The sequence below is a fragment of the Procambarus clarkii genome, chromosome 46 (genome assembly GCF_040958095.1).
Source record: "Procambarus clarkii isolate CNS0578487 chromosome 46, FALCON_Pclarkii_2.0, whole genome shotgun sequence".
Taxonomy (NCBI): Eukaryota; Metazoa; Arthropoda; class Malacostraca; order Decapoda; family Cambaridae; genus Procambarus; species Procambarus clarkii.
In genome coordinates, this window is record NC_091195.1 from 19674064 (window position 1) to 19693358 (window position 19295).

The 19295-nt window shown below is 43.5% G+C and overlaps 1 protein-coding gene across 1 annotated transcript in view; it reads left to right on the forward strand.

The window, feature by feature from the left end:
* LOC123770591 (serine protease filzig) overlaps positions 1-19295 on the forward strand; it is a 39162-nt gene that overhangs the window by 16325 nt on the left and 3542 nt on the right. Inside the window, exons 2-6 of the mRNA XM_069301778.1 lie at positions 11129-13863; positions 14906-15200; positions 16438-16624; positions 17914-18179; positions 19067-19221. Of these exons, the coding sequence (XP_069157879.1) occupies positions 11129-13863; positions 14906-15200; positions 16438-16624; positions 17914-18179; positions 19067-19221 (3638 nt within the window). The remainder of the gene's footprint in view (positions 1-11128; positions 13864-14905; positions 15201-16437; positions 16625-17913; positions 18180-19066; positions 19222-19295) is intronic.

Below are 19295 nucleotides of genomic sequence, written 5' to 3' on the forward strand. Positions count from 1 at the left end.
GGAAAAAGCTATCAAGAGAAAGCGTCAAGCCATTACGACTATATACAATTGGAAGGGGTCAGGATAAGGATTAGGGATGGGACGGGGGCAAGGAATGGCGCCATACACTTAGACGGTCGGGGATTGAACCCCGACCTGAATGAAGCGAGACCGTCGCTCTACCATCTAGCCCAAGTGGTTAGGCAGTGATTGAGGAGAGACATAGGTTCTGTAAGTGGGAAGGGAAAGCTCTCCGCCTGCTAACAGGAGTCAGCAGTCGTCTGCTCCTGTACCCACCTGGGTAAAAAATGAAAATAATACAAAAGAGAAAGTGAGAAGATACAGAGCACACATAACAAAATAAGAAAGACAAACAGAACCCAGTTAGCAGACTATTACAAGCCATAGGAGAGAGAGAGAGAGAGAGAGAGAGAGAGCGAGAGCGAGAGCGAGAGAGAGAGAGAGCGAGAGCGAGAGCGAGAGAGCGAGAGCGAGAGAGCGAGAGAGCGAGAGCGAGAGCGAGAGCGAGAGAGAGAGAGAGAGAGCGAGAGCGAGAGCGAGAGCGAGAGCGAGAGCGAGAGCGAGAGAGAGAGAGAGAGAGAGAGAGAGAGAGAGAGAGCGCGAGAGAGAGAGAGAGAGACCACTGACGGATTACTATCTATAAAACAGAATATCTGCTTGTCTGTTTGTTTGAGTGTCCATGATTGGAGGCCAGACACTTGGAACAATCCTCACCCAACATTGCAGGGAGAATAATCTGTGGTGCAGGACGGACATTGCCTCCTCAGGGCCAGCTTAAGTAAAATACTTAACAAATATCAACAGTGACCCCCCTGCTCCCTTCTGTACGATTTTCATGAGTATCCCCTGAAGTTTGCAGTGATCCAAATAATACATTTTCTGAGAGACTTACAGTTATCTCGGTGCGTGTTATTGGTACATTTCCTGAGAGAAGGAAGGAGTGAGAGGGGAGGACTAAGGCAAGAGAAAGGAGAAAACGGGGAAGATTGGAGGCGTGAGGGGGAAGAGAGAGAGGGAAGAGAGAGAGAGAGAGACTACCCCGGGCACCGCCGGTTATCCCTTCTTGCTACCCCGGTAGAACAGCCGGCTGCGATCACGACTCACAATCGGGAATTCCTGGTTCGAATCCCGGGCAGGATAGAATTGATTGAGCGCGTTTCCTATCACCTAATCCCTTCTGTTCTCCCAGTAAATAGGTACCCGGGAGTTAGACAACTGCCCTAGTGCTGCATGCTAGGAAATTGAAATAAGTTTATTGAGGTAAAATACACACAAAGGGATGAGGTAGCTCAAGCTATTCTCACCATGCTAGGGAGGGTCCGTAGTTCCTCCTGGGGCCGGGGGATCATGTGAACAGTTAAGAGTCCAGAACACTACTAATAGTGACCAAGACCCCATGAGTCCATCACACACTTTGAAAAGAAAAGGCGGACTTGGACAGGCCTTCTGCAGTTACCTTCATTCATATCTTACTATGTTATTATACTTAAACTTTAATTTAATTGATTAAAAAATAAACAGGAAACAATATTTTTTTAATATTATACGAAAATTATGAAACGTTTTTAGATATCTTCTTAAATAAGCAGCAGCTACTATTAAACATTCGTGTGGGCCAATAGGCCTTCTGCAGTTATCTTCATTCTTATCTTCCTATGTTATTGTACTTAAATTTTATTTATTTGATTAAAATATTAATAGTAAAAAATCGTTTTTAACATAGTACTATAATTATTTAAACATTTGGAGATATCTTCCTAAATAAGAAATAGCTACTATATAATATTCGCATTATATTAAGATCTTCAGTAAATGAAATTATATAAAAAAATATTTGTTATTCAATACAGCCTAAAAACAATTTTTGTCAAAATTTTGTAACTAAAACTAAGAAACTTATCATTTGTTAGAACAAGTTTATCTGACGGCTGAGTGGACAACGCTGGGGATTCGTAGTCCTAAAGTTCCAGGTTCCATCCACAGCAAAAACAAATTGGTAGTTTCTTTCACCCTGATGACCGTGTTCACCTAGCAGGAAATAGGTAGTTTGACAGCTGCTACGGGCTGTTTCCTGGGGGGAGGGGGGGGGGGTTGTAAGAAAAAGGAGGCCTGGACGACGACCGAGCCGCGTGGATGCTAAGCCCCGAATTCATCTCAAGATAACCTCTGGGCGGTTATTAAGGTCCATCAACCTCTGGAGGCTTATTAAGACCTATCAACTTCTGAAGCCTTATAAGGCCTGTCAACCTCTGGAGAGTTATTAAGAACTATCAACTTCTGAAGCCTTATAAGACCTATCAACGTCTGGAGAGTTATTAAGAATTATCATCTTCTGAAGCTTTATAAGACCTATCAACCTCTGGAGAGTTATTAAGAACTATCAACTTCTTTAGGGTTATTAAGGCCTCTCAACCTCTGGAGCCTTATTAAGACCTATCAACCTCCAGAGGTTATTAAGGATTATCAAACTCTGGAAGGTTATTAGCCTGTTAACCTCTGAAGGCTTATTAAGACATAGCAACCTATAAAGGGTTATTAACGTCTCTCAACCTCTGGAGGGTTATTAAGGCCTGTCAACCTCTGGTGGCTTATTAAGGCCTATCAACCTCTTCAGTGTTATTAAGGCCTATCAACCTCTTCAGTGTTATTAAGACCTATCAACTCCTGGAGGGTTATTAAGACCTATCAACCTCTGGAGGGTTATTAAGACCTATCAACCTCTAGAGGGTTATTAAGACCTATCAACCTCTAGAGGGTTATTAAGACCTATCAACCTCTGGAGTTTTTTAAGGCCTATCAACCTCTGGAGGTTTATTAAGACCTATCAACGTCTGAAGGGTTATTAAGGCCTATCAACCTCTAGGGGGTTATTAAGACCTATCATCCTCTGGAGAGTTATTACGACCTATCAACCTCTGGAGGGATATTAAGGCCTATCAACCTCTAGAGTGTTATTAAGACCAATCAACCTCTTGAGCCTTATTAAGACCTATCAACCTCTTCAGGCTTATTAAGACCTATCAACATCTGTCAACCATCAGCTGAGATGGCGCGCACGGTTCTGGTTATAAACTTCACCACTTAGGAGCTGCCTCGTGTGGGCCAATAGGCCTTCTGCAGTTACATTCATTCATATCATCCTGTTATTATACTTAAATTCAAATTATTTCATTAAAAATAACTATTAAACAAAACTTTTTAACATAATACTACTACTATAAAATTTTGTGAGATATCTTTCTAATTAAAGAATATCTACTATATAATATTCGACATAAATTAGGGTCTTCAGTAAATAAAATTATATAAAAATATTCGTTAAACATATTAACCAGAGTCACAGATAATAAAATTTTGTGCCAATCATAAATCAATAGAATAAGTTGGAGCAAGTTGGTCTGAACGCTAAGTAGACAGCGCTCGGCATTCGTAGTTCTAGGTTCGACCCCTAGATGAGACAAATCGGCATTTTATTTCGCCCTGATGCCCCTGTTCACCTAGAAGTAAATAGGTACCTGGAAGTTAGACAGCTGCTACGGACTGCTTCCTGGGGATGTGTAACAAAAAGGAGGCCTGGTCGAGGACCGGGCCGTGGGGACGCTAAGCCCCGAATTTTTCTCAAGATAACCATTGGACGGATATTAAGGCGCGTCAACCTATACAGGGTTATTAAGACATATCAACCTCTGTAGGGGTTTTAAGGTCTTTAAACCTCTGTAGGGTTATTAGGCCTGTCAACCTCTGGAGGCTTATTAAGAAATATCAAACTCTTGAGGGTTATTTAGGTCTGTCAACCTCTGTAGGCTTATTAAGACCTCTTAACCCCTTGGTGGCTTATTAAGGCCTATCAGCTTCTGGAAGGTTATTATGACCTATCAACCTCTGGGCTGTTATTAGGACCTATCAACCTCTGGAAGGTTATTAAGACCTATCAACCTCTGGGCTGTTATTAGGACCTATCAACCTCTGGAGGGTTATTAAAACCTATTAACCTTTGGAGGGTTATTAAGACCTATCAACCTCTGGGCTGTTATTAGGACCTATCAACCTCTGGAGGGTTATTAAGACCTATCAACCTCTGGGCTGTTATTAGGATCTATCAACCTCTGGAGGGTTATTAAAACCTATCAACCTTTGGAGGGTTATTAAGACCTATCAACCTCTGGGCTGTTATTAGGACCTATCAACCTCTGGAGGGTTATTAAAACCTATCAACCTCTGGAGGGTTATTAAAACCTATCAACCTTTGGAGGGTTATTAAAACCTATCAACCTTTGGAGGGTTATTAACACCTATCAACCTCTGGGCTGTTATTAGGACCTATCAACCTCTCGAGGGTTATTAAGACCTATCAACATCTGTCAACCATCAGCTGAGATGGCGCGCACGGTTCTGGTTATAAACTTCACCACTTAGGAGCTGCCTCGTGTGGGCCAATAGGCCTTCTGCAGTTACCTTCATTCTTATCATCCTGTTATTATACTTAAAATTTAATTATTTGATTTAAAAATAAAAAGTAAACAATAACTTTTAACATAGTACTATAAATATAGAATTTTTTTTTTAAATATCTTTCTAAATAAAGAATATTTACTATACAATATTTGATATAAATTAGAGTCTTCAGTAAAAGAAATTAAATAAAAATATTTGTTAAAAAGGTTAATTAAAATGAAACAAACCAAAATTTTGTACTTTAAGTATAGAAATAATATTATATAGCTGGAGCAAATTGGTCAAATACCTGAGTGGACATTGCTCGGTCTTTGTAGTCCTAAGGTTCCAGGTTCGGTCCTCGGTTGAAACAAATGGGTATTTTATTTCACCCTGATGCTCCTGTTCACCTAGCAGTAAATAGGAACCTGCAGCGAGTTAGGCAGCTGCTACGGGCTGCTTCCTAGGGATGTGTAACATGAGGCTTGGTCGAGGACCGGGCCGCGGAAACGCTAAGCCCCGAAATCATCTCAAGATAACCTCTAGAGGGTTATTAAGACCTATCAACCTCTGAAGGATTATTATGCCTTACCAACCTCTATATGGTTATTAAGGCCTGTCAACCTCTGGAGGCTTATTAATTAAGACATCAATCTCTGGAGGATTATTAAGACCTATCAACCTCTGGAGAATTTTTTAAACCTATCAACCTCTGAAGGGTTATTAAGATCTATCAACCTCTGGAGGATTATTAATGCCTTTTCAAGCTCTGGAGGGTTATTAAGATCTATCAACCTCTGGAGGGTTATTAAGGCCTATCAGCCATTGGACGGTTATTAAGGTCTATCAACCTCTGAAGGGGTATTAAGACCTATCAACGTCTGGAGGGTTATTAAAGTCTATCAACCACTGGAGGGGTATTAAGACCTATCAACCTCTGGAGGGTTATTAAGACCTATCAACATCTGTCAACCATCAGCTGAGATGATGCGCACGGTTCTGGTTATAAACTTCACCACTTAGGAGCTGCCTCGTGTGAGCCAATAGGCCTTCTGCAGTTACTTTTATTCTTATCTTCCTATGTTATTATATTTAAATTTTGTTTATTAGATTAAAACTTAAATGATAATCATTATTTTTTTAACAATATTTTATTGTTTTAAAAATTATTGAGATATTTTTCTAAGTAAGCAATAGCTACTATATAATAATCGGTTTGAATTAAGGTCTTCAGTAAATAAATTTATATTAAAAATATTTGCAAAACTCAATAACTTCAGTTGGTTATAATAAAAATTTTGTGTTTAAAGCATTCAAATTGTCAATAGTTGCAGTAAGTTGGTCTTATGGCTGAGTGGACATTGCTAGGGATTCGTAGTCATGAGGTTCCGAGCTCGATCCCTGGAGGAAACAAATGGGCAGTTTCTTTCACCCTGATGCTCCTTTTCACCTAGCAGTAAATAGGTACCTGGGAGTAGACAGCTGCTACGGGCTCCTTCCTGGGAATGTGCAAAAAAAAGGGGAGGGCTAGTCGAAGACCGGGCCGCGGGGACGCTTAGCCCCGAAATCGTGTTTGGCAAGAATGTTCCCCAGTAATGGTAATGTTATCTTAGACATAATAACATGGGATAAAAACCTACTCCTGTTTATATGTGAAATTTATGTAAGGAATTTACACCAAGGAGGGAGCCGTTCGGCCGAGCGGACAACACGCTGGACTTGCGATCCTGTGGTCCCGGGTTCGATCCCAGGCGCCGGCGAGAAACAATGGGCAGAGTTTCTTTCATCCTATGCCCCTGTTACCTAGCAATAAAATAGGTACCTGGGTGTTGGTCAGCTGTCACGGGCTGCTTCCTGGGAATGGAGGCCTTGTCGAGGACCGGGCCGCGGGGACACTAAGCCTCGAAATCATCTCAAGATGGTAGAAGAATGGTTATGGTTGATTGGTTGACGAATAAAGAAATGGTTATTAAGAAGGATTTTACCATGGCTATGGTAAAGACGTGGTAGTACTGGAGTATTGTTGGTGGTAGATAGGTGGATACCACCAGGGGGGTAGCCTTAGGGGGCCTCGTAGCCTGGTGGATAGCGCGCAGGACTCGTAATTCTGTGGCGCGGGTTCGATTCCCGCACGAGGCAGAAACAAATGGGCAAAGTTTCTTTCACCCTGAATGCCCCTGTTACCTAGCAGTAAAATAGGTACCTGGGTGTTAGTCAGCTGTCACTGGCTGCTTCCTTGGGGTGGAGGCCTGGTCGAGGACCGGGCCGCGGGGACACTAAAAAAAGCCCCGAAATCATCTCAAGATAACCATAGTATTGTTGGTTGGTTATGGTGGTTGTGGTTGCCAAGGTGATGGTAGCTATGGAAATAGTGATAATGGTTTGATAATTTTGAGAGTTAATAATAATATTGATGGGATAGAGGTGTGATAGTAGTTCACGATACTAGTGGCAAGATAGTTTGACTGAGATAGTTCTTTGTTCCTAGCGGTAGTTATGGTTATCTTGGCTGATAGTTTGCTACTCGAGCTTAACTATGTATTCCTGGACAATTTTTTTTTAATTAGACACTGTTAATTATAGCATTTTTTTATGATTTGTTGATGGTAATTATGATACGTTAATAGCGATCTGTTGGGGGCAGTAACTACGGTATTCGTGTGTTTGGGGTAGTTTGATGGTAGTGATATGTTGTAGTTGTAATGGAATTGATGGTGTTTTCTTAGTGATTGTGCGATGATTGTAGAGGAATATTGATGGGGTTATCTTGGTGATTGTGCAATGAAATTGATGGTGTCATTTTGGTGATTGTGCAGTGGAATTGATGGTGTTATCTTGGTGATTGTGTGATGGTTGCAACGGAATTGATGGTGTTATCTTGGTGATTGTGCAATGATTGTAGTGGAATTGATGGTGTTATCTTGGTGATTGTGCAATGATTGTAGTGGAATTGATGGTGTTATCTTGGTGATTGTGCAATGATTGTAGTGGAATTGATGGTGTTATCTTGGTGATTGTAGTGGAATTGATGGTGTTATCTTGGTGATTGTACAATGATTGTAGTGGAATTGATGGTGTTATCTTGGTGATTGTACAGTGATAGTTATGATGCTTACCTGTCTGTGATTCCCGTTGCGTTATAACTTAACTATTCTGACGTTCAAATCCGTTGTCAAATCAAGCCTTAAAGTTGTGGGTAGAGGTGGCTTCCACAACTTATTCTTTCAGTACATTCCACGCGTGGACCACCTGTACATTGTATGAGTATTTCCATACATTCCTTGGACTCATTTGCATGCCTAGCTTCCACCTGTGTTCTCCTTTCTCTCAACTGAAAGAGGCTGGCCTATATCCCTCAGTATCTTGGAGGTTGTGATCATATTTCCGCTGTTTAATCTGACCTCCAGGATTGTCAGGTGTCCCGTTTTCTGTTTTGGGTTCTCTGGCAGGTTAGTACGTCAGTTTTCCGACGTTGGGAACGCTTAGGAGAACGGGCTTATGGGTATCGATGCGGAAACTGTCAACAATACCCTATCGGACCACAGGGTATGACCGTGTCGTAGCTCAGTCGATTAAGGCAGCGTCTGGGATGCTCTCGGGCGCAGGTTCGAATCCTGGCCGCATAAATAGAGCAGTAAAATAGGTACCTGGGTGTTAGTCAGCTGCTACCTTGGGGTGGAGGCCTGGTCGAGGACCGGGCCGCGGGGACACTAGAGCCCGGAAATCATCTCAAGATAATGGCCCTTGTGGATTTGTTGACACTATCGGAGCCCGTCTCTAGGGCTCAAGTGTGTCTTGCTGGCTACCATTAATACGCTAGTATGTGCGTATTATTACTATTAATCTATTAATACGATTAATAGATTAATACGCTAGAGTGCTATCATCAGGGCGTTGTCTTCACGCCCTGATGTAGGTCACACGCGGGATTATCACAAGATTTCTTACACTTTAATGTGTTTACGTACATTTAATGGTCTGTATACAGTTACGCTGAGAGAGAGTTTTATTCCACTTGAGTTTTATTTTATTGTTATTGATTTATTCCACTTGATCTACTTTGTAAGTGTATTATTAGAATAAGATATTTTGGCTTGCTGTACATTTTAAGATTATTATTATTTTTATTATTGTCTCCATTTATGATATAAATCTGGACTCTGGAAAGTGGTTGCCGGCTGACATTGGCGTGTGTGTGTGTGTGTATGTGTGTGTGTGTGTGTGTGTGTGTGTGTGTGTGTGTGTGTGTGTGTGTGTGTGTGTGTGTGTGTGTGTGTGTGTGTGTGTGTGTGTGTGTGTGTGTGTGTGTGTGTGTGTGTGTGTGTGTGTGTATGTGTGTGTGTGTGTGTGTGTGTGTGTGTATGTGTGTGTGTTGTTTTCTTACACACAGCTGACTTTCCCCGGCCACCGCAGTCATTCTTTATATGACTGCCACTCGAAAGCTTTTTGAAAAGTTTAATACAATATTAAAGTTGCAACCACAGTCCCATTAAACTAATGATGTTAATACAGTATCCCCTCTAGTTTATATATATATATATATATATATATATATATATATATATATATATATATATATATATATATATATATATATATATATATATATATATATATATATATATATATATATATATATCACTAAGAACTCTTTGACCCGGCCAGGATTGATAGACCTTAATAACCCTCCAGAGGTTGATAGGCCTTAATAACCCTCCAGAGGATGATAGCCCTTAATAACCCTCCAAAGGCTGATAGGTCTTAATAACCCTCCAAAGGCTGATAGGCCTTAATAACCCTCCAGAGGATGATAGCCCTTAATAACCCTCCAGAGGTTGATAGACCTTAATAACCCTCCAGAGGTTGATAGGCCCTATTAACCCTCCAGAGGTTGATAGTCCTTAATAACCCTCCAGAGGTTGATAGGCCTTAATAACCCTCCAGAGGCTGATAGGCCTTAATAACCCTCCAGAGGTTGATAGGCCTTAATAACCCTCCAGAGGTTGATAGGCCTTAATAACCCTTCAGAGGTTGATAGGCCTTAATAACCCTCCAGAGGTTGATAGACCTTAATAACCCTCCAGAGGTTGATAGGCCTTAATAACCCTCCAGAGGTTGATAGGCCTTAATAACCCTCCAGAGGTTGATAGACCTTAATAACCCTCCAGAGGTTGATAGACCTTAATAACCCTCCAGAGGTTGATAGACCTTAATAACCCTCCAGAGGTTGATAGGCCTTAATAACCCTCCAGAGGTTGATAGGCCTTAATAACCCTCCAGAGGTTGATAGACCTTAATAACCCCCCAGAGGTTGATAGGTCTTAATAACCCTCCAGAGGTTGATAGGCCTTAATAACCCTCCAGAGGTTGATAGATCTCAAGCCTAATACCAAACAAATATCTCTCTCTCTCTCTCTCTCTCTCTCTCTCTCTCTCTCTCTCTCTCTCTCTCTCTCTCTCTCTCTCTCTCTCTCTCTCTCTCTCTCTCTCTCTCTCAGTGTGTCAATGTGTCACAGGCCGAGATAGTCCACATCATCACTGGTGCCTGGCAAAAAAATTACACCCTCCGATAATAATCTGATCTCGTAAATCTTTCCTTGTGACTGCTAATCAAGGCTGCCAACCGGATCCCACCCACCTCCCCACGCCACTTGCGTCGCGTAATGGCAGCAGGATATCAGCGTGCCGATGCGCATGAGTTGGCAAGTGTGGCTTCGCTTTATCATCATTCCTAATTTAGAATTTGAGTATTTTGGGGCGTTTGAAATGTATTCTAGTGTGTTGCGATTCACTGCGTCATGGGAAGACAAATGCCGGTCGCCACGTGACTCTATATCGGTGTTCTGTGATCTTCATTTGTTGTTCTGGATTGTGTTATATGCTTTGTATTTTTGTTCTGTAAATACAGTTTTTCGTGCCGTAGTAATTTAGTAAACAAGTTTGTAACTGCGCATCACTAGGTTTATTTGTGTGTGTGTGGGTGTGTACTCACTTAGTTGTGCTTGCGGGGGTTGAGCTCTGGCTCTTTGGTCCCGCCTCTCGACTGCCAATCAATTGGTGTACAGATTCTGGAGCCTATTGGGCTCCACAAAGGCAGAAACTCGGAAAGACTTATGTGTTTACTAGTTGTGTTTTTGCGGGGTTGAGCTTTGCTCTTTCGGCCCGCCTCTCAACTGTCAATCAACTGTTTACTAACTACTTTTTTTTTTTTTTTTTTTTTTTTTTTTTTTCCCCACACCACACACACACACACCCCAGGAAGCAGCCCGTGACAGCTGACTAACTCCCAGGTACCTATTTACTGCTAGGTAACAGGGGCACTTAGGGTGAAAGAAACTTTGCCCATTTGTTTCTGCCTCGTGCGGGAATCGAACCCGCGCCACAGAATTACGAGTCCTGCGCGCTATCCACCAGGCTACGAGGCCCCATGTACAGTATGTACAGACCTCTTAATCGCAACTATTAACATCTCATAACCATTAACTCTATATCAGACGAAGTCCTTCGAGCACACTAGTTCCAAAACGACCATTGACCCTATTTCTGTACAACCATTTACCTTATTTCCATACAACCATTAACCTTATTTCTGCACAATCATTTACTTTATTTAATACGATCATTGACCCCATTTCTATACAACCATTTATCTTATTTCCATACGACCATTGACCTTATTTCTACCCCCTTGCAGACGTCAACCCGGGTCACCGTCAGCTGAAGATCGAACCCCGGAGCTGCGTGGGTCCTCAAGGTCAACCTGGGAGCTGTATGTTCAACTTCGAGTGTTACCAGCTCGAAGGTAAGGTCGTCGGCACGTGTATCGACGGGTTCCTCTTCGGCGCCTGCTGCCAAGCGCCCCACGATGTCATTGGCGTTACTACCGAGCCTTCTGCAGGAGGAGAGGTCAAAGTTCCTGGAGTTGGAGGAGAGGTTAAAGTTCCTGGAGTTGGGGGAGGAGGCATGGAAGGTGAGGCACAGCATGAGGAAGCAGGGAATAACGCTCAAACAGAAGAGGAGAAAGTTGAAGAGCAACAGACGATGCAAAATGGCCAACTGGAAGTACAAACCGCTCACGACGCGGCTGAGGACGAAGGGAGCGTCCTCGTACAGGAAGAGGTTAGTAATGACCTTTTGGAAACAGGAGTCGCCGCCGAAGTCACATCTGAGAGGATAACTTTAACCCCAAGTTCCGGTCCTACCATACCTAGCGTTGACCCCGAAGTGGAAACTAGCCAGATCCCCGAAGAGCAGGAAGCAATTGGAGGACACACTGAAGATGAAACACTCCCCAGCACTCCTGCGACAGGCGAGGATGATAACATGAATTCTGGGGCTACGATAACTCCTGTAGACAGTTCTACGGACTCTTCTGTGGGCGAAGGGGAGACCGGAATACCTGTTAGAGGGGCGGGAGAGACTCAAGCGTCGTGGGACATTGATACTTCGACGGTTGGGAGAACAAGCGATGGGTCAACGGAGCCGTCGACGATGTTGGTCACTACTGACGGAGGCCATGACAGTGTCACTGCTCCTACGTCTGGCGCTCACGCCTCAACGGCACAGTCAACTGAAGTGACAAACGTCGCCGCGGTGAAAGATCAGCTTGAGTCGTCTGTAATAATACTTGATGGTGAGTTTACTTCCACCAGTCACCCTTTTTCTGTATCCTCTACCGAGTCGAGCTCCACATACCAGGCCGAAACGGAGACCAAAACATTTGGGTCAATGGAGACCGAAACATCCGAGTCTCTGGTCGAAACCATCACCATCGTCCGAAATGTGAGTCCTTCCTTCGAGGGACCGAACTTCGACTTTGTTGGTGCCAACACCGAGGATGTTCCTGTGATGACCATGCCCGAGGGCCAGGAAGGCTTCGTCACTCACCAGATTTCGATTTCAGACGTCACGGACCCGAGCCTGGAGGACGACACTGTCAGTGAACGACCGGACAAACTTCCCAATCTAGACATGACGCATTTTGAGGCCGAACCCACCACGTCTTTCCGACCATATCTCACACCCACGACCCGACCTACGACCCGACCCACGACAGACTCAACCGACACATCAACAACGAATGAAATACTCCTCTTCTGGAGCACCAGGCCGCCGCCAACCAAACTCTGGCAACCAAATTCCGTCCAGCCTCAACCCACACCTCCGCCCGTCGACATCGCTGCCGAAACCAACTTCAATTTTTCCGTCATGACTACTGTCGAGAACGAAGTCCTCACCACTGACACTCCGAGGTCCACCTTCGCTCCCAGACCTGCCATGTTGCGCCCAAAACCAGATGAGCAGCAGACTGCGCCGGAGACACCTGCCTCCACGACCATAGAGAGCACAGACACCATCGGGGAATCGAAAGGAACGACAAAGATGACAGAAAGGACACATGTGTCGTCCCGGCCGATGGCGACACAGTCCAAGATAACGACAGAGTCGTTGTTGTTCTGGACACTGTCGCCACACCCGTCGATACTAGACGCCAGGCCTCCGGTGTCGGTAATGGCGCAGGTGACTTCGATGTCCACAAAGGTAAATTCTCCGGATACTACAGTTACCCCTTGGGAAGGTGGCGCGGAGACTGACGATCCACTACTCTTCTGGACGGTAAGTCCGCAGCCCGCTATTATGAATATACGACCACACACCACGGCCTCCACGACTATTACATCTGAACCCGATTTCGCAGACCCATTAGCCTTCTGGACGACAACTAGACCTCTTAAGCCACGACCGACGACCAGACCCGATGTGGATCTGCCGCTGTTAATCTGGACTACGACCAAACGTCCGCAGGCTTCTGTCGTTGAGTCGTCTACTGAGCAGTCAACGGTGTTCACGACTATCCACGACGACGACATGTACATGGAGCCCGCTATCATACCTGGAGACGTTCTCCAACACATCACTGGAGACCTTCTCCAGCGGAGAACCACCACCACCACGACCTCCCCAACAAGCAAGCCGCTGGTACCGTGGCCGGCCTCCATTATCGAAGACGTGCACGACAACACCATCTCTGCTTCCACGGCTACCAAACGACCACGACCTACCACAACGACCCGGCGAACCACACCCTCCACGACCCGACGCACCACAACTACGACCCGACCCACTACCACCACCACCACCCGACCCACTACCACTACCACCCGACCCAATACCACCACCACCCGACCAACTACCACTACCACCCGACCCACTACCACCACCACCCGACCCACTACCATCAAAACTACTACACAACGACCGACAGCCACAATCCAGCCCACCACAAGCCCCATCCCCAAGCCCACAACTGAAGAACCCATCTCCCCAATTGACCAATTCATCGCGGACTTCATCAACTCATCACCATCAGAGGAGCCGTCGAGCACAACCCAATCATCACCACCTATCGACCTAGACCTCCTCTCACAGGTGGGTACCACCAAACACAACCTAAAAGCCACGTTGCAACAACGTCGCGTTTCGACCAGAATACAACCACACAATTTACTCCTGAGAACCTACTTACTGCTAAGGTAAACAAGGAGCATTAGCCAATAGTAAATGCGCCCCCGCATCGGGATTCGAACCCGGAATTCCTTAGATTGTGAGTTAAGAACAAACCCGACTGTAAACACATATTTGCCTATATATATGTTGTCACATATATAATCCATATATATGTTGTCACATATATAATCCATATGTCCAATTACAACCCAGATGAGATATATATAAACGCGTCAGAACATGTTCTTTAAACTTAAATATACATAAACTCAAATATACATAAATATACATAAACTTATACTGATGTTGTGTTATAAAGTTCTTTCGCTCTAGATATATAAACTCAAATATATATAAACTCAAATATATATAAACATCCTAGATGGTGATGTCCAATTTTCTAATTAGACGTGACCATTTTCTAATTCCTGGTTGGGTGTCTAATTTTACAGATGTGTGGGTGTTGGGTGTCAAATTTTCAGGTGTGTGGGTGTTGGGTGTCAAATTTTCAGGTGTGTGGGTGTTAGGTGCCAAATTTTCAGGTGTGTGGGTGTTAGGTGTCAAATTTTCAGGTGTGTGGGTGTTAGGTGTCTAATTTTACAGGTGTGTATGGGTAGGGTGTCAAATTTTACAGGTGTGTGGATGTTGGGTGTCAAATTCAAAATAAGAAGTAAACTATGAATTTATTATTATGTAAACTCTTAATTTACATAATAATAATAAAGGAAATTAAAAAAATTATACTTTATTCATCATGATTTCAATTTACTCCTAAAGCTTGAAAATAGTTGTTAATAGTTGTTAAAGCAGTAATGATAAGAATTGTGGTAGAATTTTTTTTTTATTATTATTATTTTTCTACCACAGACGTGGCCACACATTTACAATGCTAACCAGCATTGGCAATTCTACTAGTAGGAATGATTATTGAATGTTTACATGAATTGATTTGTTTGTTGAACAGCTGTTTAACCTGACCAATTTCGTGCCGGGGGAGGAGGTCCTGTTCCCGCTACCACCACTGGCACCACCATCCACCACTACTACCACCACTATCACCACCACTACCACCAGAAGGCCCACCACACGACCACAACGTCCCAAGCCAACTATCAGACCTCGACCAAGACCAACAACCTCTAGACTTAATCTACCATTCAATACTAGGGTTCCAGCTACTACCACCACTACCACCACTACCACTACCACTACTACTACCACCACTACCACCACTACCCCGGCCTGGGATTACAGGACCAGTGAGTATGGGTACTGGGTTGGGAATGGAGGGTTGAATGGGATTTCTAATGGTGTGTAGAGTATTATTGTGTGTGTGTGTGTGTGTGTGTGTGTGTGTGTGTGTGTGTGTGTGTGTGTGTGTGTGTGTGTGTGTGTGTGTGTGTGTGTGTGTGTGTGTGTAATTAACTATTTGTATCTGCAGCACAAGGCTGAAGTTCTTGGGCCCTGCCTTTCTATTCGCTACGGTTGTCTAATACAATGACTCCTGGCTCATTTCCCTATCATATTTACTTTTAAATTATGAATGGATTTTGAAATAATTTTCGTGAAATATTAATTTTTTCCAACAAAATTTCTTATGAAATGATAGTTTTCATTCTATTATATATGGTTGCAATTTTATGTTATTTTGATTCAAAATTAACATAGAAATTTTATTAAACCTTTCCTAACCGACCTAACCTAACCTATCCTAACCTAACCTAACATAACCTATCCTAACCTAACTTAACCTATAATTCATATTGCTAATATAATAGATTAGTATTGTTAGAAAAGAACCAATCTGGAAAGAAATACTTGCAAATAACGAAAATCATTCGGCCTGTTAGGCAAATCAGACATTGCATAGTAGGCCAAGTAGGGCAGTTCTGGCTAATTTTGCATTTCATGTTCTGGGGGAAACTCCATGTTCAACATCACGATCCAAACGAGCCAATTAAATGTATCTCATTCACTTTCCTTTATCATTAATATGTTGCATTTGGAAGTTTCTTTCGACTGTATTTACTAGTTTTGCTCTCCATGTTCACGTCCCAACGGGAGTTCTTTGATTAATAATTAAATGTTGATTGGTGTTTGATGCTTCCTTTAATAAGATGTTATGCACCCACCAATAGCCACACTTTCCCCTACTTTCTCTCTCCCTCTTCCCTTACACTGCCCTAAACTATCCCACCGTCAAAGAGCCCTCCTTCGGGAGGATAGGAATAGCCCAAGCTGCTCTATCCTTTCAGATGTATTTTATGCAGACCAGACCACACACTAGAAGGTGAAGGGACGACGACGTTTCGGTCCGTCCTGGACCATTCTCAAATCGACTTGAGAATGGTCCAGGACGGACCGAAACGTGGTCGTCCCTTCACCTTCTAGTGTGTGGTCTGGTCAACATACTTTAGCCACGTTATTGTGACTCCTCGCCTGCATGTATTTTATGATCTCAATAAACGTACTTGAACTTATGTCCTCCTCCGTCAGGTTGCGGTGTGAGACCCTTGGCCCGGGAGGCCAGGATAGTGAACGGTGAGCGGTCAGACTTCGCAGAGTGGCCGTGGCAGGCGCTGGTTAAGGAGTCGACGTGGTTGGGCATCTTCACCAAGAACAAGTGTGGCGGTGTCCTGCTAAACAAGAGATACGTGCTTACAGCTGCCCACTGTCAGCCAGGGTGAGTTTATTATGATACTAATAAACGACCTCTCCGAGACCACGTACTGTGCGGGTATCGTGAGGAGCAAAAGAGCTACTCTTAGGGAGAGTCATAGGCACTCCCGCCGTTTACCCGCGCATCTTTGAAATTCTTCACATTGATATTCAGAGCACTGGGCTGGGTAAGTTTATTATGATACTAATAAACTCATTGTGTCGGGGGACAGGAAGCCAGTGTGTATTCATACATGTTTACCGTTTCATCGAAGTCCAAAAGGTGGAATTACTAACCCCGCCCAGGATGCAACCCCACAAGCAGTTGACTAACTCCTCAGTACCTACTTACCGTTAAGTGAAAGGAAATGTAGCCCAACCATTTCTGTCCTGCCCGGGATTCGAACCCAAAAGTCTCGATTAGGCATCGAGAATGAACCCGGCTGCACTACAGGGACCCTTTATATATATATATATATATATATATATATATATATATATATATATGTCGTACCTAATAGCCAGAACGCACTTCTCGGCCTACTATGCAAGGCCCAATTTGCCTAATAAGCCAAGTTTTCCTGAATTAATATTTTTTCTCTAATTTTTTTTCTTATGAAATGATAAATCTACCCATTTCATTATGTATAAGGTGAATTTTTTTTTATTGGAGTAAAAATTAACGTAGATATATGACCGAACCTAACCAACCCTACCTAACCTAACCTAACCTATCTTTATAGGTTAGGTTAGGTTAGGTAGCAGAAAAAGTTAGGTTAGGTTAGGTTACGTTGGTTAGGTAGTCGAAAAAACATTAATTCATGAAAACTTGGCTTATTAGGCAAATCGGGCCTTGAATAGTAGGCTGAGAAGTGCGTTCTGGCTACTAGGTACGACATATATATATATATATATATATATATATATATATATATATATACACACACATTTACAATGCTAACCAGCCACACATTTACAATGCTAACCAGCATAAATACATTTTCTTCTGTCCTCCATGGACAGGGTTAGAGATGTGTTAAACATATAGTTCAAGGGTTTATTGAACACTCAACCACAGAAGGTGGTTCGGTGCTTTTAAAATGCTAAGCTAAAAAGGTGTATTTCATTTCTCCTGTATTTTGTTGCTGTTGTGTCCATCCCACCACATATATGTATATATATGTATGATTTATTTATCCATGAATCACAGGTTCCTGGCGTCGTTGATCGTCGTGCTGGGGGAATAGGTGGGATGTATCCATCCCACCACGTATATGTATATATATGTATGATTTATGTATCCATGAACCACAGGTTCCTGGCGTCGTTGATCGTGGTGCTGGGGGAATACGACCTCTCGGACGACTACGAGCCCAAGCAGGTCGTCCAGCGGAACGTCAAGCGAGTCATCGTCCACAGAGGCTACGTGGCCAAGACCTTCGACAACGACCTGGCGCTCTTGGAGATGGAACGACCCGTCACCTTCGAGGAGCACATCGTGCCCATTTGCATGCCCCAAGGAAACGAGGACTTCGTGGGGAAGATGGGTTACGTCACAGGATGGGGGCGCCTCTCCTACGGTAGGTGGTTGATGCGAGGCAGTTCTCCTACGGTAGGTCGTTCATACGAGGCAGGTCTCTTACGGTAGGTCGTTCATACGAGGCAGGTCTCTTACGGTAGGTCGTTCATACGAGGCAGGTCTCTTACGGTAGGTCGTTCATACGAGGCAGGTCTCTTACGGTAGGTCGTTCATACGAGGCAGGTCTCCTACGGTAGGTCGTTCATACGAGGCAGGTCTCCTACGGTAGGTCGTTCATACGAGGCAGGTCTCCTACGGTAGGTCGTTCATACGAGGCAGGTCTCCTACGGTAGGTCGTTCATACGAGGCAGGTCTCCTACGGTAGGTCGTTCATACGAGGCAGGTCTCTTACGGTAATTCGTTCAGAGGCAGGATGGAGACAGAGGACCTTCAAGGACCTACGGCATATACTTACTTCTTAATATCCAGTTTTGTTACGTTCAATTTCCGTACTAAATGAAGACATTTATTAGCTGTTGTTTGTCAAGTTTCAACCAATTCAAATTAGTTGTTAATTTGTTATAATTATAGATGGACCCCTTGATTATATACTGTCGATACAAGCTTTGAGTATATCTAGTTAATAAGACCAGTGTATATTGGTTAATAAGACCCATTTCCATCACTGCTGTGGTGATAGGCAGGTCTAAATTAACCGTTTAATGTATTTACATCGAGAAAAGACTATATAGTATATCGACTCTTACTTTATTCCTTAACCACTGAATATAGATACTCAAATCTATTTGAGTATCCCCTACAATTTCATTACCAAAACCAAAATACTATATACTGTGAACAGATAGACTGCTTGATGTACAATACGTATATTCTGTATTCAAATCTGATAGTTAGATTAGGAGGTAACCCTAACCTAACCTTCTACAGGAGGACCGGTGCCGACGCAGTTGAACGAGGTGGAACTGCCAATCATCACTAACAGCGAGTGCCAACACTGGTTCACCGAGGCGGGCCACATTAAGAACATCAAGCCTGAGTTCTTCTGTGCGGGCTACAAGTTGGGCAAGAAGGACTCATGTGAGGTATGGGTGTGAGGGGGAAGTTGGTGGAGAATGAACATAAGAACATAAGAACAAAGGTAACTGCAGAAGGCCTA